Source organism: Gobio gobio, assembly GCF_949357685.1.
Source record: "Gobio gobio genome assembly, chromosome: 3".
In the NCBI taxonomy this organism is placed as follows: Eukaryota; Metazoa; Chordata; class Actinopteri; order Cypriniformes; family Gobionidae; genus Gobio; species Gobio gobio.
This window is the reverse complement of record NC_137099.1, coordinates 60,036,621-60,061,220: the sequence shown is the minus strand read 5'-3', so window position 1 is coordinate 60,061,220 and position 24,600 is coordinate 60,036,621. Positions and strand designations below refer to the sequence as shown.

General features: G+C 40.8%; 1 protein-coding gene across 1 annotated transcript in view; it reads left to right on the top strand.

The window, feature by feature from the left end:
- Positions 1–24,600, top strand: part of LOC307122954 (complement C3-like) — a 39,396-nt gene that overhangs the window by 8,771 nt on the left and 6,025 nt on the right. Inside the window, exons 7-39 of the mRNA XM_079811299.1 lie at positions 795–882; positions 1,029–1,131; positions 1,209–1,329; positions 1,578–1,693; positions 2,010–2,156; positions 2,594–2,797; positions 2,957–3,148; positions 3,317–3,469; positions 3,548–3,677; positions 3,754–3,822; positions 3,952–4,146; positions 7,933–8,050; positions 8,411–8,502; positions 8,595–8,734; positions 10,254–10,466; positions 10,858–10,918; positions 10,998–11,084; positions 11,163–11,366; positions 12,237–12,312; positions 12,399–12,558; positions 12,762–12,857; positions 12,935–13,091; positions 14,181–14,344; positions 17,353–17,508; positions 17,616–17,675; positions 17,763–17,853; positions 17,972–18,020; positions 18,169–18,259; positions 19,215–19,304; positions 19,645–19,750; positions 20,716–20,805; positions 20,898–20,978; positions 21,059–21,142. Of these exons, the coding sequence (XP_079667425.1) occupies positions 795–882; positions 1,029–1,131; positions 1,209–1,329; positions 1,578–1,693; positions 2,010–2,156; positions 2,594–2,797; positions 2,957–3,148; positions 3,317–3,469; positions 3,548–3,677; positions 3,754–3,822; positions 3,952–4,146; positions 7,933–8,050; positions 8,411–8,502; positions 8,595–8,734; positions 10,254–10,466; positions 10,858–10,918; positions 10,998–11,084; positions 11,163–11,366; positions 12,237–12,312; positions 12,399–12,558; positions 12,762–12,857; positions 12,935–13,091; positions 14,181–14,344; positions 17,353–17,508; positions 17,616–17,675; positions 17,763–17,853; positions 17,972–18,020; positions 18,169–18,259; positions 19,215–19,304; positions 19,645–19,750; positions 20,716–20,805; positions 20,898–20,978; positions 21,059–21,142 (3,984 nt within the window). The remainder of the gene's footprint in view (positions 1–794; positions 883–1,028; positions 1,132–1,208; positions 1,330–1,577; positions 1,694–2,009; positions 2,157–2,593; positions 2,798–2,956; positions 3,149–3,316; positions 3,470–3,547; positions 3,678–3,753; positions 3,823–3,951; positions 4,147–7,932; positions 8,051–8,410; positions 8,503–8,594; positions 8,735–10,253; positions 10,467–10,857; positions 10,919–10,997; positions 11,085–11,162; positions 11,367–12,236; positions 12,313–12,398; positions 12,559–12,761; positions 12,858–12,934; positions 13,092–14,180; positions 14,345–17,352; positions 17,509–17,615; positions 17,676–17,762; positions 17,854–17,971; positions 18,021–18,168; positions 18,260–19,214; positions 19,305–19,644; positions 19,751–20,715; positions 20,806–20,897; positions 20,979–21,058; positions 21,143–24,600) is intronic.

The window sequence follows — 24,600 nt, the reverse complement described above, 5'->3', positions numbered from 1 at the left end:
ATCTTCAGTTGATTTCATCTAAAGCTGTGGCTGTAGTATTAGTTCTTGTGTTTCTCATCACTAATGGTCAATCATCACTTAATTAATCACTTAATTATCTCATTAACTTTAACACTTTTTAAGTGTTACTTTTAACACCCTGTAGTGTGGACACATATGCACACTGAGGAGTGTTAATTTAACACTGGGGATTTTGCTGTGCAGTCGTCTAGCCATCACAATTTGGCCCTTGTCAAACTCACTCAAATCCTTGCGCTTGCCCTTTTTTCCTGCTTCTAACACATCAACTATGAGGAAAATATGTTCACTTACTACCAAATATACCCCACCCACTCACAGGTGCCATGATGAAGAGATCATCAGTGTTATTTACTTCATAATAATGTTATGCCTGATTGGTGTATATACTATTGTAACATTTATTAATAGTTTGAATTGGCTTTTATTTTTATATTTACAGTTTTCATTTTAATTGGTCTGTAGGTTAAGTTTTATTCATTTTGCTATGTGCTTTTGCCATCATTTTTTATTTCAGTTTTAGTTCAAATTCAAGGTTTTCATCCATGTATTTTATTTTATCTCAGCTTTATTTCAGTTACAGAAAATGCTTTTAATATGTTTAGTTAACAATAACATCAATGGAACTGAATTTTTTTCCCCCCGATATTTCTTATTCCTCGTTACATAAATGATTTACGAATGACATAATATGCAGTGTGACATTTAACTTTTGGAACCGACAGCATACATATGGTCAGCTATCTAGTGTTCATTATTTTTGTTTATTGTTATAGTGCTTCCCACTTATGAAGTCACATTATCACCCAGCCAGTCATTCTTCTGTGTGAAAGATGCTAGTTTGACAGTTAGCATTAAAGCCAGGTAAGGCAATCGTCAGTATGTTTTATTATTCTGTCTGAGTATTGATATATGTTTCATATCATATTCTCCCACATTTGCTGTGTTTACCCTGTATACTTACCAAAGCACTTCGATCCTGATGTCACTCATGGAGTCTGTTTGTCTAGGTACCTGCATGGAAACAATGTGAACGGACATGCGTTTGTGGTGTTTGGTGTGATGGAATTTGAGAGGAAAACAAGTATTCCTTCTTCTCTTCAAAGAGTTCAGGTGAGCGTCACAGACAAAAACACACCTGACGTATTAAAGTAATGCAGACTGATGTTGGCATTTACTATAAACCACAGATATCAGATGGAGAAGGCACTGCCAACCTGACAAAGGAGATGATACTTCAGACCTTCCCAGACATCGGCCAACTGGTTGGACGATCATTCTACATTTCAGCCAGTGTTTTAACTGACACTGGTAAGTGTAATCAAAAGTGCAGTGCCAAACTAGAATAATACATGCTTTTCCGAATCACAACAAATAAAGCATGAATTTGGCTCTAAAAAGAGCCATTTCAAAAGTGAGTCATGTAAATATTAGGCCAGTAATGCATTTATTTAGTGTGAATAATTGCTCATTGATATTGCAGAACGCAAGGATCTCAAGACTTTTTCTTAATTTAGATTTTAAATATTGTATTATATACAATTTGGTGTGTGTTTCAGGCAGTGAAATGGTGGAAGCTCAAAGGAAAGCCATTCAGATTGTGACGTCTCCGTACACCATCCACTTCAAAAGGACCCCACAATTCTTTAAACCTGGGATGCCCTTCAGTGTCTCGGTAAGAAATATTTCAGTTCTTGCAAAAAGAATAAGCAAATCTTTATTCGTAAAACACTTGCCTGCTATTTTTGTAATTCGTAATTATGTCAAGCAACTACATCCATTGTCTGCCATGTTTTTTCATTGTCACGCCTCAGATACTCTCAAAGAAAATCTTGACTGAGTTTCCCCACTTGTTATTATGATTTTGTGATGCCGCTCATGTTTGTTCAACACATTAACATGTCTATCCAACATGACTTGAAACGCACCGTTAAAGGCCATTTAGAAACAGTCAATCAGGTCTAGCAAAAACATAATTGATGTTTTCATAGGTTTATATAACAGACCCTGACCAGATGCCTGCTGAAAATGTGAAAGTGGAGGTCAATCCTGGAGCGGTCAGAGGCCAAACGAGAGCCAATGGCATTGCGAAGCTTACCGTCAATTCTCAAGAAGGATCTTCCACACTAGAGATCACTGTAAGATCTGATGTTGGATTTATTACTGAACTAAAGAGTTTGATGTGTCTCAGGCGTACTGGGAAAAAAAACCCTCTTCCTAAACCAGCCTAAGATTGCTTGCCAGTCTTATGGTGCTCTTCAGTCACTTTTAACCGAGAAAAATAACATTTTGAAATTTGACTTCACTTACTTTATTTTTGCTTCACTGACTGAATGAGTTGCATTTCAGGGGTTCGGTCACTTTTGACCGCAAAGACCACAAGTTTAACTCCCAAACAAGGAGGGTTAAGCTATTTTAGCCTGGCCAAACTGGTATTGACTGTTTTAAGCTGGTTTTTAACACTAATCAATAGAGACCAGCCCCGCACACTAGCTTAGGCTGTTGTAATTTTCTCTTTTTGTTGTTTTTTTATAGCATAGAAAAGCATTAAAATCATCAATATCTTCACTTTCAGGTAAAAACCAAAGATCCTAAATTAGATGATGACCAGCAAGCAGTGAAGACGATGACGGCTCAGGCTTACATAACCAAAGGCGGCTCCAACAACTACCTGCACATCGGCATTGATACTGCAGTGTTTGAGATCGGTGATCAAATGAAAGTCAATCTGAACCTGGGCCGAAGTCCAGGAGTCAGAGATCAAGATTTCACCTACATGGTGAGAAACAGTCTTGTTTCCACTTTTGGCCCAAATGAAATGATCTTGTGTCATTATTCTGTATGATTTGGCACATCAAATAAATATTGGTTTACTAGAAGAATTAAACCTACTGCATGAATGTCAAGGTTGAATGTCAAATTTCCCTCTTATTTTCAGATCTTGAGTAAAGGTCAGATCGTTCATGCAGACCAGTTTAAGAGGCAAGGACAATCTCTAGTGACTCTGTCTCTAACTGTAACCAAAGACATGGTGCCGTCCTTCCGCTTCGTGGCTTATTATCATGTGGGCTCGTCTGAGGTGGTGTCTGATTCAGTCTGGGTCGACGTGAAGGACACGTGCATGGGAACTGTGGGTCAATCACATATTATTATTATTAATGGTCTTTTGACATCAAGAATTGAAACTGCAAAAATGGCTCATTTGGATATCGGTGGCATTAGAAGTTAAATTATATTAATGCATGATCAGCAGGAATAGATACTATTGGATTCAGTAGATCATCTTTGTGATTCACAGCTGAAGGTTCAGGTGAAGGATCCTCGACCGATCTACGAGCCAGGAGAAGAGTTCAGCTTGCAGATCACTGGAGATCCTGGAGCTAAAGTTGGGCTGGTGGCGGTGGATAAAGCTGTGCATGGACTGAACCAGAACAGACTCACTCAGATGAAGGTCAAGGTCCTTTATCTGCACCTCAACAGGCAGTGGACACATGGAATTGGCTTATAAATGGTCTTGTTGTTGCTTTAGATTTGGGACATCGTAGAGAAACATGACACCGGCTGTACAGCAGGAAGTGGGAAGGACAGTATGGGGGTTTTCAGTGATGCAGGACTGATGTTTGAGTCAAACACTGCAGGAGGAACCAACACCAGAAGTGGTATATATAAATTATACTCTTTCAGTTTTATCAAGCTGTATGAAGTGTCTTAGCCTGTTATTTAAACATCCTGTAGTGCCAGAGTGCCCCGTCCCTTCAAAGAGAAGAAGAAGAGCTGAGAGTGAGCGGGTCACCACTATACTGGGTGAGAAGCTGGAGCTTTTCTTTTTAGGATGAAAGGAAATTATTTGGAGAGGATGAATTAATCTCTCTAATGCTCGTTCTTGAGCAGTTCTTCTCCTCCTGTCCTGATTGTCCAACATTGTCTTCTCAGCTGGTCAGTACTCTGGTGATCTGAGGAAGTGCTGTGTGGACGGCATGAGGGATAATAAACTCGGCTACACATGTGAACGGCGGGCCATGTACATCGTAGATGGAGAGGAATGTGTCCGGGCCTTCCTACACTGCTGCAATGACGTGGTGGCCCATAGTATGGAAGCTGGAGAGGAGGAGATGATTCTGGCTCGGAGTACGTATCTAAATTTTGTTCAAATTATTGTCATACACAGCAAAATCCCCAGTGTTAAATTAACACTCCTCAGTGTACATATGTGTCCACACTACAGGGTGTTAAAAGTAACACTTAAGAAGTGTTAAAGTTAATGAGATAATTAAGTGATTAATTAAGTGATGATTGACCATTAGTGATGAGAAACACAAGAACTACAATTGACTTCAGCCACAGCTCTAGATGAAATCAACTGAAGATAAAAGAAGATATTAAATCTCTGAAGATCTCAGCAGAGGAGGATTAAACAACTCCACAAACAGCATTACCAGCTTCACACATTACTAACCAGACTGACTTTATTTCTGTTAGACGTCTACAGAAGCTCTTATTGAGAATTACATTTTTGTTTATTTTGTGTTGAAACTTTTTTAATGTCACCCACCATGGTGATCAGTGTTTTCTTTAGTTGGGCAGTTTGATGACATTTTAATGTTAGTATTTCTCTGGCTGCTGTAACTGAGTTTGCTATGGCAAGAAAAGCAACAGTAAACACAATCAGATGCTGTCGGCTGCTCAGTGATAAGAATATGATCATTGTATAGTGATTTAAATCACTGATTAACTTTGTGTTTACTGTGATTCCAGGAAAGATCCAGATTGGTTTTAATCAGTAGAGCTGAATAGGTTTTAAAGCAGATTCTTCACTAATCACTTTCTTACTCCAGCGAGTTTAACTCACACACAGACATCAAGAATCAGCCTATGAATCTCAACAATGGTGACATGCTTCATGCCTCAATGCATTCTGGGAGCCATGGATGAGTTTTGCATGATGCACCCAGAATGCATTGCGGCATGAAGCATGTCACCATTTTTTAGATTCATAGGCTGATTCTTGATGTGTGTGTGTGAGTAAATCTCGCAGGAGTTAGTAGTGCTTATTGTGTGATGTGTTATTAAACCGGAAAACAAGACTTATGTACATGTTTTAAACATTGATCAGTTTATCTGATGAAAACACTGTTGGATCTCCTGCTGTAGAGTCACAAGGCTACTATAATCAATAACTCTCAGGAGATCAGCAAATAAGGCACTATATGATGATAACAACCGTATCATAAAAAACAAGCCAACATCATCTGTCACCAACTTGTCATCAAGTTTCTCTTGCTGTTCTCACCGTAACAAACAGTTAAAGCCGCCAGAGAGAAAAAAAAATACTGACAAGTCAAGGGTGAAGAGTCCAACTAAAGCAACACTGATCACCATAATGGTGGCGTCAAACAAAACTATTATTTTCAATAAATCATCAACATCTAAACCTCAGTAAGAGCTTCTGTAGACGTCTGACAGAAATAAAGTCAGTCTGGTTAGTAATGTGTGAAGCTGGTAATGCTGTTTGTGGAGTTGTTTAATCCTCCTCTGCTGAGATCTTCAGAGATTTAATGTCTTCTTTTATCTTCAGTGGATTTCATCTAAAGCTGTGACTGAAGTCAGTTGTAGTTCTTGTGTTTCTCATCACTAATGGTCAATCATGACTTAATTAATCACTTAATTATCTCATTAACTTTAACACTTCTTAAGTGTTACTTTTAACACCCTGTAGTGTGGACACATATGTACACTGAGGAGGGTTAATTTAACACTGGGGATTTTGCTGTGTACTCATGATATTAACAGTATGCTTCCACAGGCTAACAACAACTTTTTTGTGTGTGATTGGTATACTCTGCTCTGATTTGTCAGATGACTCAGTCTGTTGTGATTGGTCTACTCTTCTCTGATTGGTCAGATGGCTCAGTCTGTTGTGATTGGTCTACTCTGCTCTGATTTGTCAGACGGCCCAGTCTGTTGTGATTGGTCTACTCTGCTCTGATTGGTCAGATGGCTCAGTCTGTTGTGATTGGTCTGCTCTGCTCTGCTCTGATTGGTCAGATGGCCCAGTCTGTTGTGATTGGTCTGCTCTGCTCTGATTGGTCAGATGGTCCAGTCTGTTGTGATTGGTCTACTCTGATCTGATTGGTTAGATGGCCCAGTCTGTTGTGATTGGTCTAATCTGGGGCCCGTTCTTCGTACCTCACTTAATACATCTGAGATGATTTGACAGATCCCAGATCTTTTAATCGTGATAACTGATGTCTGGATAATTTGGTTCTTCAAACGAATTTGCGGATTGGATTTAAATATCTGGATTGAATGATCTAAGATCACTGTGCGTTCTTGTTTTCCCTGAAGAGGGCAGATGCATCGATACTAGAAACCACGATCAGCAATGCAGCGATTGGCTGGCGTCAAGACAGCAACGTAATGACATCATATAATTAAAAAAGCCACCTGGCAAAAAACTTGGCAAATTACACAAAAAAAACCCACGAATATCTGGAGCTTTATAAGGAAATGGCTAAACGACCAAACCAACATAAAAGTTATAATAGATCAATGATAAATGTTTTTTTTGTTACATGATTACCAATTATTCACGATTTTATACAGTATTTGTACACCCTTTACATTTTTATTTCAATGTTGTAATTCAATTTTTAATTGTAATAATTCATCAATTTGAAGCAGATTTGTAACGTGACAGTATTAACGTTTTTAAGGGTCAAGATCAAATTCTCCGCATCTCCTGCGCTGCATCAAGCCATCCCATAATATCCGTCATCACTTAAATTAATGCACGGCTCAGATGAACTGTACAACATGTGTGCAAACCTCCAATAAAATTATAAAGTAATTATTCCATCACAAATAAATCGCTCAATCAAGTGGCTGTGTCTATAGTATTATACACAACATTATAATATTATATTCATTCTCATATACATATACAATTAAAAAAATTGTATAGTATTATTATTTAAAATGATTAGTATTGCCCCTGGTTCAGTAAAGAACTCTTGTAATAAAGTAGCAGTGGCTGGGACAGATTTTAAGTATCACCTCAAGATGCAATCTAATCCTGTTTACATGAAATAAGCCTGCTCGCGAGCAGGTTTAAGCTAACGGACCTGTTGCTATGACAGCAAGTCCAGGATGAGCGTCGAAGAACCAAACAATCCAAGATCATGCCAAATCGTCAACAATCAAATCCGGCTAACTGAGTTAGCGAGGTACGAAGAACGGGCCCCTGATTGTTCAGATGGCCCAGTCTGTTGTGATTGGTTTACTCTGCTCTGATTGGTCAGATGGCTTAGTCTGTTGTGATTGGTTTACTCTGCTCTGATTGGTCAGATGACCCAGTCTATTGTGATTGGTGTATGAGTGAATTCCTAGTTGCTCACAATATATATAGGTAACGTTAGACATATATCCGATGCATTCGCCATATATCCGATGTATTCGCCATTAGAACATAGTAATTTCTTGAGTTTTACAAGTGTAAACAGCGCGAGCAATATGCGCGACCACGCTTGTGATGCTAGCGGGCTAAGGCTAGTAGGGGATGTTCGGAAATATGGATATAAGTAGTGATATCAAAGCAATCTGTTTGTTTGAGATATAGAATTCTATCAAGGATATGTTCACCCGCTATAAAATGAGAAAATGAGTTGATATAAGAAGAAAAATCGAGGATTTAGAGTCAGCGAGGCAGAGCTCCAAATTCAAACCACGCGGCAGACACACACGGTCAGACAACAATCATGCGCATGCGTGAGGCCTCATCACTCATCACATAACATCACTTTCATTACATCACTTTCAACACACTCAAATGTATCTAATATGATAAACAGTGCTGCGTTACCCCACATATATATGAGCGGAAGAAATATATATATATTTTTTTTTTTACCTGGACAGGTGAGGACAGCGACTATTATGAGAGTTTTGATGAAATCACATCACGTACACAGTTCCCAGAGAGCTGGCTTTGGACAGAAGAGATTCTACCTTCCTGCCCAGCTAATAACAAGTTGTGGTGAGTATGAGACAAACATTATTGAGTTTGAGTGAGTTTAAATGAGCAGAAAGTAATGGGAAATTATTATAGTTACTGGTTACTTATTATCTGTAGATTGTCTTACATGCACGTCCAACCTAATGAAGTAGATTGCATTAGATTGAGTTCAAAGAGAAATGGTTATGTTGACATAGACGGGTTATATGCTCCTTTAGCTTGAACTTGTCTGGCTCTTCTGTTAAAACTTCTGTTCAAACTTTTGGTCATGGTGGCAGGTAGAACATAGACTGATTATAATTTTTTTTTGACATGAGCATCTTTTGCGGGAATTTCCTTTCTTTAGCTGTTTTAATCATTTTCTTTTTCCTCCTATCCCAGTCGAACAACATCACTCACAAGAGACAAAATCTACCTGAAAGAATCTATCACTACTTGGCAAATCTTTGCTGTCAGCCTGTCAAAAACTCATGGTAAAACATTTTATGTTAGGGTGAAGTATGTTTATAGTAGACATGTAGCATCATGCTAATACTCCATTACTGTTTTCTTTTCTTTTCCAAAGGCATCTGTGTAGCAGATCCATACGAGATGATAGTTTATAAGAGGTTCTTCATTGACCTAAAGGTGCCGTTCTCAGCTGTGCGCAATGAGCAACTACAAATCAGGGCCATCCTCCACAACTACACCCAGAAGAAAATGAGGGTAAACAGTCGCAGTCTTTTTGGTCCTCGATAACAGATACTTTACTAACGTTAGGATAAATGTGCCAATAAGCCAAATTAGAGTTGTTTCAATCATGCATTACTTCTGGGAGTCCAAGTTCACAGGTTTTACATGGTTGTTTGCAAGGACAAGGCTAGTATACTAAGGACTAGAATTAGGTCTTACATTTTCCAAAATCTTACTTTTTTTTTTTAGGTAACAAGTAAACAAGGTATCTTTAACCACAATTGTGGATTGCACCATTTTTTTTTTTTTTAAATGCTAAATCTCACACAAAGCACATACATTCAAAACACGTGCAAACACAGTAAAACCAGATAGCAAGCCACCATCAAAATAATGTTAAATCAATGTTAATGTGTCAATGTTAACTGCATTGAATCAACATCACGTTTGCACCCGCAAATAATGTTGAACAAATTCCATCCAAAAATCAATGGTAAGGGCATTAAATCAATGTTACAATGTGATGTTGGTTCAGAAAATGAACTACAACTGACTTAAAGCCACACAGCATGAAATCAGCTAATAAAAGAAGACATTAAATCTCACAAGATCTCTCAAGATCTTTTTATATCAGTTTGTGTTTTTTGTAACAATGTTTACTAAAACACATCATTTGTTGCAAAGAAAGCCAGAAACAAAGATGATCAGGTAGTATAGTTTCCAGCATTATAAAGTAGAATAATTCACTAATCTTATCCCTGAAAAAAAGTGGGTATTTGTTATTAGTAGATTATCTGGGAGCCATGAGTTTTATACGATGGTGGCTCCCAGCATGCATTGCAGCATGACGCATTTCACCAATGTTGAGATTAATATGCTGATTTTTGATGTCTGTGTGTGTCTAAATTTGTTTTCCTGCAATGTATTTTATTAATCAAAATTCAGAATGTCTGATCTGTTACAAGAATTGTTGGTGAATATCATCTATTAGTGACAAATTAGCCATTTTTGGTCAGTGATGAGATTAGTGAATTTTTCTACTCTATGATGCTGAACTCCAATCACTTGGTCATCTTTGTTGCTGGCTTTCTTTGCAACAAATTATGTGTTTCAGCAAACACTGACTGTTACAAAGACCATAAACTGACATAAAAAGCCAAGTCAAACTGAAGGAAACACTAATCACCATAACGGTGACCAAACATTTTCAATAAAACATCAACATCTAAACCTCTGTTAATTCTCAAAAATAACTTATGCTGATTTATTGTCTTCTTTTATCTTCAGTTGATTTCAGGCTGTGTGGCTTTAGTTGTAGTTGTTGTGTTTCATTTTCTAAACGAACATCACATTGTAACATTGATTCAATGCCGTCCATTTTTGGATGAAATGTCAACATTTTTCAACATGAATTATGGGTACAAATGTGATGTTGATTCAGTGCAGTTAACATTGACACATTAACACTAATGTAACATTAATTCTATGGTTGCTTGCTATCTGGGACATCGGTAAATGGGTGCGTTTGTCCAACTGTTGGCTTCTCCTTCAGGCACGACTTGAGTTCATGGGGACTGAACATATTTGCAGCTCCGCCAGCAGAAAGGGCTCCTACCAAATAGAAGTGGAGGTTGAGTCTATGTCATCCAGGTCCGTCCCGTATGTGATTATTCCCTTGGAGTTGGGTAATCACTGGATCGATGTGAAGGCAGCAGCGTATGACTCTGTCTACAGTGATGGAGTGAGGAAGATCCTGAAGGTGGTGGTGAGTGAACTTCCATTCTGTCCACTAATAAAATAACAGAGCTGAGCTCTTTTTTGGCATTCCATAAATATGCAAAATTCCAACATTCAAACGGGCAATTCCTCTTCTTGTATCTAAAATTATGAAACAAGTAGTAACATTTAAAAAGCATTAGACCAACTAAAATGTTTCAGAAAAACGTTCCATGCTGTAAATGCTAACATTTTGAAAACATTATTAAAGAACAGATATTATATGATAATTGCTGTAAGAAAGTAATTAAGACGTACTGTATGTATTGTTTGGTTTTGAGTGAACTTGACAACCATTCATTTACTGTCATTATAGAAGCTTGATTTCATTATGTGCTTCAAAAACCCTAAACAGATACAATCAAATCTCTTTGTTTCAGTCTGAGGGTGTGCTCACTATGATACAGGAGAAAAATGTTGAGCTCAATCCTGCTAAGTTGGGTGAGTTATTGGAGTCTTTCCTCCAAAATATCCAAAAAAGTCCCTCCGATGACAGATCCCTTTTTCTTCTTTCAATCAGGTGGAGTACAGCAAGTGTCTGTCAGGAGTCTCAAACCAGACACTCAGGTCCCCAACACACCCGCTAACACGTACATCACAGTGAAGAGTAAGGAGAAATCTTTACGCTTATTTATTCTGCTTGTTCATCCGCTCATCCAGTCCTGACCGCTGTCTGTTACTCCAGGTCAGGAGTTCAGTAAGATGATCGAGCAGGCCATCAGTGGAGACTTCATGGGACGGTTTATTGTCCAGCCCAGTGGTGATGGAGAGGAGACCATGATCTATATGACTCTTCCTGTCATTGCCACTCATTATCTGGACAGCACCAATCAGTGGGAGGCTGTTGGCTTGAACCGCCGTAATGAAGCCGTTAACCATATCAACACAGGTCAGCTGACCACTCTCACCAATATAAACACATAACTTTTAATCTGATTCATTTCTGAGAGAAGCATATTTAATGAGTAGAAATGAAGGGCGGGGCATAGCTTTATCCTATAGAAGCCCATTTCCACCACACAATTATGACATAGCAAGTTGATGTGTGTCATTGTCAAGTCACAAGTCGTTGTGACATAATAATGAAATTAAAAACTAGAAAATGAGAGAAAAAGTTAAAATTATGGTTTTCTATGTCATTCTGTGAAATTAACTTAATACATTTAAGTTTAATAAATTTGCCACTTTCTGTCATAATTTCGACTTTTTATATAAATTTCTTCATGTCACAATTTCGCCTTTTTAATGTCATAATTGTGGCTTTATGTCATAATTATGACTGTCATTATTTCGAATTTTCATCTTAAATGACTTTTTCAGAACTTTTTTTCACCATGACTTTGAATCATAATTTTCAACTTTCGAATCTCAAATATAACTCAGCATGTTATAATTTTTCTGTCATAATTAAAAAATTTTGATGTCAGAATTTTGACAGACTAGTATGTCATAAAATATGATTTACAAAAGCATGATTTGTTTCCAATGTGGTGGTAATGGGCTTCCATATTGTCCACTAGGAAATGATTGCATCCTTTTGATTGCAAGTGGGCGTTGCATACTAGAATGGAGTCAGGTGATTGGAGGAGAGACAATGTTTCTGATTTATGGGGAATATAAAAAAAGACTGGGTGGATTTTTACCAGATGTGCACACACTGCGGTGCGGACACAAAATGATGCTCAAAAACCACGTAAAATTGATGATGCTGACAAAAGCAATGAAGTCATAAGTTATTTACTGTACCGTTCTTTTCAAGGTTATCAGCGAGAGCTAACTTTCCGTAAAAGAGATGGGTCCTTTGCTGCCTCGATGAGCACGACCAGCAGCACATGGTGAGACAAGCATCCCTGCCATATTTATCTGCTTAGTTATGTTATTGTCATTTTTTTTACTGCTTTGTTTTCTTTGGTCATTACAGGCTGACAGCATATGTGGCGAAAGTGTTCACAATGGCCAACGATCTGATCGTCATACAGGAGAATGTGATCTGTAATGCCCTCAACTGGCTGGCCAAAAACAAACAGATGCCAGATGGCAAGTTTAAAGAAGACGCCCCTGTTATACATGAAGAGATGCTTGTGAGTTACATCCGGATTAAGAAAATACATTTATTTAATATCATGATAAGGTTTTGCAATCAACAACTCTGTTTTATTTCTGTTTAATTTTGATCTATTCCGTACTAGTAGGGTCACTAATTTGGAGAAAAAAGCTCTAGTGTTTCGAGTTTTTCATAACAATTGTTTGGGATCTTGTTATTTTGAGTGAATGTTAATTCCAGGGTGATGTACGGGGGAAAGACGGTGACGCCTCTCTGACTGCATTCGTTCTGATTGCCATGCAAGAGGGGCGCGGGATCTGTGCTGGATCTGTCCAAGTAAGTGTTATTCCTAGAAAAAAAATGGCGCTATGATACATCACATCAATCTCACTGAGTCTCTCTCTCAATACTAGAGTCTTCAGAGCAGTATAAACAGAGCTGTTAATTACCTGGCACTGAGAGTTCACAGTATGACCAGCTCTTACGCTGTCGCTATGACATCTTACGCTTTGGCCCATGCTGAAAAACTCAATAAAGACATCTTGATGAGTCATTCTACCCAGAACGAAGGTCAGTCAAATCAACAGTGCAAATACATTGACTATAAACTATAAACATGAAATGTAGGAAATTCAAAAATAAATAAATAAATAAACATACCAATAAATTACCCCATGACCAAATTGCCCTACATCGGACAAGTGGTTAGAAGAATGGATGGACAATAAAGTACAAATAAAAACTATCAATGCAATTCTGAGTAAAGGACTTTTCGTATTTACCTTTACTCTTCCAAGCATTTAGACTATAAGTGTGTTGCAGAAAGGACCAATCAGCTGTCTGGCTGACATGTAAAACAACCAGCCACTGTTCACTTCCTGCATTTTCTGATAAAGTGTAATTTGTGTATAACCAGTTGGAACAGGAAGAAAACCTAAAATTAATACTAGAAATATACAAGATACAATGAGATAAACAATACAATCAAATTAAAAACTATTTATTATTGAAGTCGTCATGAAACGGAAGTTGAGATAATCTTTTCTTCCCTATTGTGCCGTATATCCGAGTGAACCGCTTCACAAACAAGAACAAATGTAGGGCATAACATTATGAATAAACACTGATGATCTCTTCATCACGGCTCCTGTTAGTGGGTGGGATATATTAGGCAGCAAGTGAACATTTTGTTCTCAACGTTGATGTGTTAGAAGCAGGAAAAATGGGCAAGCGTAAGGATTTGAGTGAGTTTGACAAGGGCCAAATTGTGATGGCTAGACGACTGGGTCAGAGCATCTCCAAAACTTCAGCTCTTATGGGGTGTTCCGGTCTGCAGTGGTCAGTGTCCAAATTCCCCAGACCTCAATCCAATCGAGCATCTGTGGGTTGAGCTGAACAAACAAGTCCGATCCATGGAGGCCCCAACTCACAACTTACAGAACTTAAAGGATCTACTGCTAACCTCCACAGCACACCTTCTGGGGTCTAGTGGAGTCCATGCCTTGACAGGTCACACAATATTAGTGCTCATAATGTTATGCCTGATTGGTGCATAATGAGTTTGGAAATTTTAGAGAAATGCCTAATTGATGCATTATAATTTAACTAAACCTTTTCGATTGTCCACGTCAAGCTTTTCCATTTGTGTCTTCTAAACAGTCGGTACATTTTGGCAAGTTCCTGGACTTCGTCACCACTCTCTGGAGGCCACAGGTTATGCGCTTCTTGCCCTGGTAAAGTTGAAGGACTTCGAGAGCGCCGGTGCGGCTGTACGCTGGCTGAGAGCGCAGAGAGCTCACTATGGAGGCAGTGGAACCACACAGGTACACTGTAAAACCCAACAAGTTAAGCTAACTCATTTAATTTGAGGTAACTGATTATCTCAATTAAATTGAGTTTAACAAACTTAATTAAAGTAAAGAAAATCTGTAGTTATGAGTACTCTGAACTTATTTTAATTGAGTCCACTAAACCAAAGATATTTCTTAATATCCAATTAAACTTTACACTGCATTCAAATACTTTTTACAGCTAAAATTCACTATAATGAGTAAAACAACTGAAATAACAAACTTTAAATTAACTCAGAGAGCTTGCTAGTTACTGCTAGCTCACAATAGCACACACAAAGTCAAACCCAATGAGTTAAGCAAACTCATTACATTTGAGGAAACTTATTACCTCAAATAATTTGAGTTTAAAAACCAACAGTTATGAGTACTCTACGCTCATTTCAGTTGAGTACACTAATATAAATATTTTTGTAATGATTCTTAATATATGTTGCAGTTGAGTAATTAAGAGATTAATTATGTGATGATTGGGCATTAATTATGAACACCTGATGATAATGAGCATAATTACAGAAGGAAAGAGAAACACAAGAACTACAATTGACTTAAGCCACAGCTTTAGATGAAATAACAAAAGATAAAAGAAGAACATTAAATCTCTGAAGATCTCAGCAGAGGAGGATTAAACAACTCCACAAACAGCATTACCGGCTTCACACATTACTAACCAGACTGACTTTATTTCTGTCATTTCTGTTTTAATGAAAATTATAGTTTAAGTGAAGTCACCATGGTGAACTCCCAAAACTTACTGCCAGATTCTGGAAGATGAATTCTTCAAACAGGGGTGCAAGAGGATGTGATGCTGGTCCTTCAAGAGTTATTAGGATTACTGTGGATTGAATTGGTCAAATGTGCCCCTAAAAAAAATATGATCAGAAAATCAACGTGCCTAATAATTCTGCACACAGTGTATATTGCTCATTGTTAATCAATGTTAGCTTCCTTTTTGTAAAGTGTTACCATTTCATTATATAAAATAATAATTTGTATTTATTCATATTATTTCATTTATTTTCATATTTACATGTTTTAAAAGTTAGCTTTGACACCCTCTTGATAATCCCTGGTCTCCCATTAGGGAAGTGACCTTACACCAGGGTACACAAGCTGCAAAACTGACTCGGGGTGGGACGCAGTTCGTAGACCTTTTGGCCTATTTGGCCCCATGTCCCGCCTCCAGCCCCCAGCCATTGGCCAAAGTAATGGGATGGGCGGGGACGTCCACGCATTGTGCATTTGTCCCCTTTCAGCCTATGTCGCCCCACTGTGATGCATAATTAATAGCTGTTAATTAATTACTGTAATGTACATCAGTGTTTTGTATTGTGGCCACTGTGGTGTACAGTAGGTTTTGCCACATAAAACCAATGTAAATATAAAATATGACCCATTAATGTATTGTACACGGACTGCGTACAGGGACCCTGTCAAAAAAGTTACAGGTGTACTTTACCATATGTGATAATGTTTCCTAAAAATCCGACATAAAGTTTCAGAGAATTCATCTACTCCAAAAAACGAAGTCCAAAACAGCATCCATTCCTGTGATCTATTGGACAGGGCACCTGTATGCAGTCCGTGTACGGTTCAAATATAGGCTAACGATGCATAATTAATAGCTGTGATGTATATCAGTGTGTTGTATTGCATCCCCTGTGTGGTGTACAGTTGGTTTTACCTCATAAAACCACTTTAATTATGAAATATGTCCCATGTATGCATTGTACACGGACTGCGCACAGGGACCCTGTCAAATAAGTTACATGTGTACTCTACCATATGTGATGATGTTTCCTAAAAATCAGACAAAAAGTTTCCAAGATTTAATCCGCTTCCAGCCACGGGGTTCTGCCTATGATATCCTAATATGCTGTGGTGGGGCCCCTAGACGACCAGCACGTGAATTTTGGGGTCTCTCTGGCCCTTGGGGACCGAATATTGTCAATGGACATGCACAACCTATACCATTAATTTTCATAGGCTCTTCGTGTACAATGGATGGAAAAGTCAGACCGCCCCAAGACTGACATATGTGTCTCGTCTCGGGCCCCGGGGACGGTGCCAAGAGTTCTGTGTCCCTCTGGCCTATTTTCGTGCTTAATTGGCCTAATTGGAAAAGCAGGGGTCAAAAGGTCGCATTAATGCATTGTACATTAATGCATTGAAAACGGACCGCGTACAGGGACCCTGTCAAATAAGTTATAGGTGTACTTTACCATATGTGATGATGTTTCCTACAAATCTGACAAAAAGTTTCCAAGAATTCATCCGCTTCCAGCCACGGAGTGCGCATTTGTCCCCTTTCGGCCTATTTCGCCCCACTGTGGTGCATAATTAATAGATGTTTATTAATAGCTGTAATGTAAATCGGTGTGTTACATTGTGCCCTCTGTGTGGTGTACAGTTGGTTTTACCTCATAAAACCACTGTAAACATGAAATGTGACCCATTAATGCATTGTACACTTACTGCGTACAGGGACCCTTGATTAGGCAGATATTAGGCAGTCAGGGGACACTTTTGGCTACTCCTGAACAAAAGGAAGTCTATGGTGAAGAAAAGGCAGTTAGGGGGCACTTTAGGCTACTCGTGGACAAAAGGATGAATATTAGGCAGGGAGGGGACAATTTAGGCACTTTGTGAACAAGAGGAAGACTACGGTGAAGAATATACAGCCAGGGGACACATAGGCACTTTGTCCCCCAGCGAGGGTGCCCCCAGAGGTGTCCACCACAGGTCAGTGGGTCTTTTACCCCACCTTACCATGGTACGGGTATTGTCCATTTAAAAATGCACTTGATAGAGAAATGGGCGTCCTATTGGTGTAGCGATCCCACCGAGTGCTTACGTGAGCCGTGGCAACTTAAATTAATTGAAAATCTCCCAACAAATGCTTAGGTTCCCTTACTAAAACACTGGAGCATTTGCTTCAAAAATAAAGGAATGCTGTATATTTGTTCGGCCTTGTCTCTTAGGCGAGCATCATCGTTTTCCAGGCCATGGCTGAATATCGCATGGAAGCAAAGAAGCAGGACATGAATCTGAACATTGAACTCTCTGTGGAGGGAAGAAAACTGCATAACAGATGGACTTTCACTCGTTCCAACACACATCTGACGCGATCAGACAAGGTGAACGAACAGACATGCACAGTTCGCTTTTGCTCTTGATATGTTTAATGTCATGACTTTAAATCATGCATAATATAATTTAACTAAGTAAAATGTTCTCACAACAGGTCAAACTGACACAAAAATTCAACGTCACTGCTCACGGGAATGGGATGGCCACCCTCTCGGTGTGTATTCGTGAACGCTCACGACTTCAGTTACATGTTATTTAAAACACACCCTTGAAAACAATTTACAGCGTTATCTGTCATCAGGTGTTTTCTTTATATTACGCTGTACCTGAAGAGAGAGAAAATGAATGTAATGTGTTTGATCTCAGTGTGAAGATGGAGAAACAGCTTGACGGTAAGACTTACCATGAGTTCATCTGTATTCATGTCTTCAGTAAATACATTTGTTCACGAAGACCTCACTTATTAGTGACGTTTAACTTTTACATCTTCTCAATCTGCACTGCATGCAGTGTCACATCCAGGAGCCATTGAAAGTTATCTGTTCACCATTGAAACCTAGTGAGTAAAAGCTAATGTAAAGTATAAGCAGATGCTGATCATTTCCGTCCATCCTTATGCCAGCTGTAAGACGTGACATAGATTTGAATAAGAGCATGAACTGATCATCTTTCTGCCTCACATGCTTTGTTTTAATCCGTCTGTTCAGTTTTAAGAACCCGGAGAGAGATGCTGCCATGTCTGTTTTGGATGTTGGCCTGTTAACAGGATTTAAAGTAGATGATACTGATCTTTCTAAGGTAAAAATGTTTCAGAAATGGAATAAAACCACATATAACAACTGTAACAACTTCATAACTGTTGCAGATCACCAAGTAAATAAATCATACACCTGTCCAGCTAACAGGGATTTTTCTCAGAAAGTTCTGGCAAAGGTTCTCTCAAAGTTATGAACGAACATTATTCTAGTAACGTTAATAGAGTGTTATCTTGTCTAATAATAATAATGTTTTCAAAGTGTTAGCTCAAAAACATAATACATAGATCGCTCATGGAACTCTTTTCTGGAATTTTTGTTCCTCATTTTTTAAATTTAACTACTGTACTAACTGTTTGAGAATGTTAGAAAAAATTCAAAAGTAACAATCTCCATGATAAACTGGAATGTTCCCTTATTGTTCGTACAAGAAAAAAACATTCTTAAAAAAATATAAACTGAGTTTTGAATGTTCAGAGAACATTCAGAAAATGTTTTTGTACGTTTACACATCGACAATGTACAAGAAACGTTTTTTTTCCTTTGCATTTTTTTGCGTATAGATGGAAAATGTTGTCAAAATAATCCCTGTTTACGGATCTGCGAAAACAATTGTAAATGTTGTATTCTGCTGCCAGGCCAGTAGATGGCGATGTTGCTTTTTAAAGAAACTCTACACGCCTATAGACTGAACACATTATCCGTATTGGCATGACGTCACCGTTTTCACAAATTCACGTTTTGTTTTTTACAAGGAGACAATAACAGCTTCGCTTTCAGAAGTTTGCATTTCCAGGCCCCCAAAATGCTGTTAAATGTCGTCGTATAAATGAAAACACTAAAAGTTTTCAGTGTTTAGTTGAAAGTGCTGTCGTGTAAATGCCCCAATAATGGGAGTGTTAGCTAAATGTATATACTATTACATATATTATGGATGTGGTTACCACAATGAATAATTTTCTTCTCAGTGTTCGAACTTTCTGATTTATTTCCATTAGTTATCTAAAGGCAAAGAGAAGTACATTGAGAGATTTGAGATGAACATGGAGCTTTCAGAGCGTGGATCACTAATCATCTTCTTGAATAAGGTACTGATAACTAAACCTTTAACACATTAATTTACTGTCTAAATAAATGTGTAGACAGTATGAAATAATCTCTATGATTCAATACATAACAAAACACAATTTGGCAGAATTAAAGTATAACAATTTGTTCAATGCAAAATTATGTGCATTGAATTTATGCAAATTACATGTTTTGATATTTCCTTTATAAAATGTACCTGTATGGAGGTAAAGCATGACTTGTATGAATCGCTGATGGCTGACAAATACGTTATTACCTATGTATGGAAAAGCTTGGATTGCATAACTGTAAAAGATTTGTGAATGTAAAGTCATAATAATGGTGCATGTCTCTCATTAGGTATCTCATAAAGAGAGGGAAAGGATTGCCTTCAGAATGCACAAGATCAATGAAGTGGGAATGCTGCAGCCCGCCGGTGTGACTGTGTACGAGTACAACGCTCCAGGTACATGATGTCACTCATTACACAGTGTACAGTAAAATCAGTGCAAGAAAGTGGAAAAGGCAAGATGTATTCGCACTAAGAACAGTTAGTTTGATAACATACTGTATACACACTGCTCTTAAAGTCATGTGAAACGGAAGCTGCAATAGTCGTCTTCACTATTGTGATGTATGTTCTAATCTCAAACAAAACAGTATGTAGGATTGGACTTTTTGTAAATGGGGATTTGATTGAGGATTATATCTTTATTATCAAGTAGACAATATCATCTGATCACATTTTCTATTGATTTTCTTGCCGTTACAAAATCAATTACAGCAGCCAAATAAATACTAATGGTAAAAAGTGAAGTCAAACAGCCCAGCTAAATGATACAATGATCACTATAATGGTGACTTCAAACTAATCATCAACATCTAAACTCTAAATTCACTTTCGTTAGTGATAAGTGAAGTTGGTAATGCTGTTTTGGAGTTGTTTAATCTGATAATGTGCTGCCATGCATTTCACAATATTCCTCATTTAAGTAATTAATACGCCGAATACAGGGGCAGTGCCTGGTTGAGTTAGTTAGTAGTGTGTTGAAACTGACAGTTATGGTAGGGGCGGGACATTTCCCAAACACTGGAAGCACTTGACCAATCACAGCACACTGGTCCAGCCAACCAATCAGAGCACATTGTGCTTTTTAGGAGGGGCTTCATAGAGACAGGAACTACACAGAGTGTTATTGACAGACTGGGAAGAGAGGAGCTGCAACAATGGAGAATAATGTGTTTTTGAACATTTAAGCATGAAAACCTTTATAGTAGAGCCCAAAATCAAAACTTTGTAAAAAGGAATAATAGGTCAACTTTTTAACAAAATTACGACGTGTACAGATAAATCCTTTATAATAAATACTGCAATACTCCATAAAAAAACAAGAATTGCTCATTTCATGGTGACTTTAATCTAACACGCAGATGATCGTTGCGTGAAGTTCTACCATCCTCATAAGAGAGACGGCGCTCTGAACAGACTCTGCCATGAAGACCTGTGCCAGTGTGCAGAAGGTGCGTGCATCTATGAACTGAATGCAAACTGTTTGAATTCCCTTGTGTGTGTGTCTGTGTGCATTTGTAGATAAACCCGTCTGTATTCACAGAGAACTGCAGTCTCCAAAGGAAGCGTCACGTTGATGAGTCTCAGCGTGCTGAAAAGGCCTGTGCGCCTGGAGTTGAATACGGTAAAGTTTTCTGCTTTTCTAAATGTGTTTCTCTCTGTGAAGAGCTGGGATTTATATGCTGTTACTCACTTCTTTTATAGTTTATAAAACCAGGGTGGTGGGAAAGCAGCTTTCCCTGCAAGCAGACATCTACAACATGACCATCGAACAAGTGCTGAAGGAAGGTATGACCGTCCAAAAGCGCACTGTGATCTGCAGAAAACATGTCGCAATATCAAATGATCAACCTTTGTGGGGGATTGGAAATATAGTTTCAGTTCTGAAAGAATGAATATGCAAGTATGGCAAATGAATATGCATACATTTGAAAATAATGCATCTAACAACTTTTTAAGTATTTATCATATTTGTATCAGTAATTGTATTGATTCAGCCACTGTTGCCATTAACTTCTATCATTTTATATTTGTAAAAATTATAGAACAGAATTCCAAATGGCTTGGCATGTAAAAACATAAAGAGACCAATCTGAACTTTTTTAAGATGGCACAACTCAGAAATATTAATAGAGTTACTTAATCTACACTTAAAGCTACACTGTGTGATATTTTCCCCCATCTAGTGGTGAAAAGGTATATGACCATCCAGTGAATATTAGTTCCCTTTCGTTCAGTCACTCCGACGTACGTCAGTGACTGACGAATGGGGGTTTCGCCTAGAAGCCAATTACCTTCGAGGTGTTTAACAGCGCCCAATGGCGTGCCAATGCCATGGGTATGCGGAATTTGCATGCGTAACTCCGCCCCACCTCGTGGGTATATAAGGAAGTACGCTAGCAACATCGCATTATGTTTCTGCTTTGGAGCCAAGAGTATCTCTTCACTCCTTCAAGCCTGCTAACTGAGTCTTTGTCAGCCTTCGAGACGAACAGCTTTCCAGAGGCGTTGGATCTACGGCGCGTTCCAGCGATCGCATACTGCCTGCCTGCTGATCTGCGCAGTGGTCCGTCTGACAGCTGGTGTGTGGTCCATGGGCGCTTCGGCGTCTCTGCGAAGCTTCCTCTCTAAAAGAGCTTACACGTGGCACGTCCTTTTCAGGATGTCTCGCCCGTGTACTTCTGGGTGTGGCCGGTCGCTGACTTCCTCTGATGGGCACAATCTCTGCTTGGTATGCTTGGGCGTTCAGCATGCTCAAGCAGCGTTTGTGGATGAGTCATGTTCCCACTGCGGGAACATGACCATCGCGGTGCTGCGGTCGAGACTCAAGGATCTTCGTAATGAAGTGAGAGTCCCTTCAACCACACCCCGATCTACCGTGCCCCCCGTGGCCGGTACTTCGGCTGGTGGTCAGGGTGACCTGAGGGTTACGGTGTGGAACAAAGCCCCGACGCTCATGCCTCGGGCCACACCCCCCTCTAGCGCTCCGCAACCCGCGAGTGTCCAGGCTGAAATCGCGGGGCCAGCTCCGGCTCCCTCGCGCATTTCGTTTGTTGATCCGGGGCTCTTAAATGAGCTGCGTGCCGCCACCGACCTCGCTCTCCGGGCGACGAAGGTGACCGCACGGTCCCTGGGTCAAGTGATGTCCACAAATGTGGTCCAGGAGCGACATCTGTGGCTAAACCTGGCCGATATGCGGGACACCGAGCGGACACGTTTCCTCGATGCCCCCATATCCCAGGCTGGCCTCTTCGGCGGAGCGGTTGAAAACTTCGCCCAACAGTTTTCAACCGCCCAGAAGCAGACTGAGGCAATCAAGCATATACTGCCCCGGCGGCCAGCTGCTGCCTCCACCCAGCCGCCGGCACAGTCGCCTCAGCCTGCTCGCCGCCGAGGACGCCCTCCTAAGGCTCCCGCCCCTCCCACCCGGTCCAAGCAGCAGCCTTCACCCGGGCCGGGTAGCGGAGGAAGCCGTAGGAAGTCGTCCCAGTCCCCTCAGGCCGCCCCGCGCCCCGCTAAACGCCAGGCCAAGCGGCGCTCCTGAGACGGACGGCTCAGGGATGGGAAATTCTTTCCAGGAGATGGTGGCAGGACCACTCCTTCCCCCGGTGGAGGGCCGGGGGAGAATCCTTTGTTCAGCTGCTGGCCCCCGGGTCAGCAGCACCCTAATTTGGTCAAAGAAAGAATTAACACTCCCATCCCTGAGCCCCCAGAGATCGGCGATGTCAGTGCGCGCCACCCACGGGTCCCGCCACTCGCATCCCTCTCTGTCGCCAGCCTCCTGGCAGAGCAGACCCCAGTGGAACGTGCGTCCTTCCCTGGTCCCCTCTGTCAGGGCGCAGCCGTTAACTGCACCCCCACACCGGGACGCCCAACAGCCTCCCTTGTCCGGGTCGGTAACGCTGCATCGCTGCCCCACACCGGGTACGTCTGTAGTCCGAATGACCCCGCTGGTGCAGTTCCTGGGAGCCTGGCTTCAGATTCCAGGGCTGTCCCGCTGGGTCGCGAAGACAGTCAGGCGCGGCTACGCGATTCAGTTCGCGCAGGTTCCTCCCTGCTTTCGGGGAGTCCACTTTACTATGGTCGGGGCCAATGCCCCTGTCATGCGAGCGGAGGTTGCCACCCTACTGGCGAAGGGTGCGATCGAACCTGTCCCTCCAGCCGAGATGAAGTCCGGGTTTTACAGCCCCTACTTCATTGTACCCAAAAAGACCGGTGGGTTGAGACCAATCCTGGACCTGCGCATCTTGAACCGTTACCTACCCAGGCTTCCGTTCAAGATGTTGACAGCGAAACGCCTTTTCGAATGCGTTTGTCCTGGCGATTGGTTTGCAGCGATCGACCTGAAGGACGCCTACTTTCATGTCTCCATCCTACCTCGACACAGACCGTTCCTACAGTTTGCTTTCGAGGGGCGGGCATACCAGTACGCGGTCCTCCCATTCGGGCTATCTCTGTCCCCTCGCGTCTTTACGAAGATTGCCGAGGCAGCCCTTGCGCCCCTACGGCAGCACGGGGTTCGCATCCTGAACTACCTCGACGACTGGCTCATACTGAGTCACTCTCGAGAGCAGGTTTGCGAACACAGAGATCTGGTTCTCCACCACTTAGCCTGTCTGGGCCTTCGGGTCAACTGGGAGAAGAGCAAACTCTGCCCCGTGCAGAGGATCTCTTTTCTCGGTATGGAGATCGACTCGGTCGCCATGTGCGCGCAGCTTACGAGCGAGCGCGCGCAGTCTCTGCTGACTTGCCTCCGTCAAATCGAGAGCAAGAGTGCGGTTCCACTGAAACATTTTCACAGGCTCCTGGGGCATATGGCATCTGCAGCCGCAGTAACGCTGCTCGGATTGCTACATATGAGACCGCTTCAGCACTGGCTTCACGATCGAGTCCCGAGATGGGCATGGCGGTCTGGCACGCTCCGGGTCCAAATAACCCGGGCCTGCTTACAGACACTCACTCCGTGGTCGAAACCTCAGTTTTCTACGGACCGGCGTGTCCTTAGAACGAGTTTCCAGGCATGTTGTTGTATCAACGGATGCCTCCTCCACGGGCTGGGGTGCCATGTGCAATGGACAAGCAGCCGCGGGCTCCTGGACAGGACCCCAGCGCCTTCTGCATGTCAATTGCCTCGAGTTGCTGGCAGTACGGTTCGCCCTGCACCGCTTCCGAGCGTTGCTGAAGGGTCAACACTTACTTGTCCGGACAGACAACACGGCCACTGTAGCGTACATCAACCACCAGGG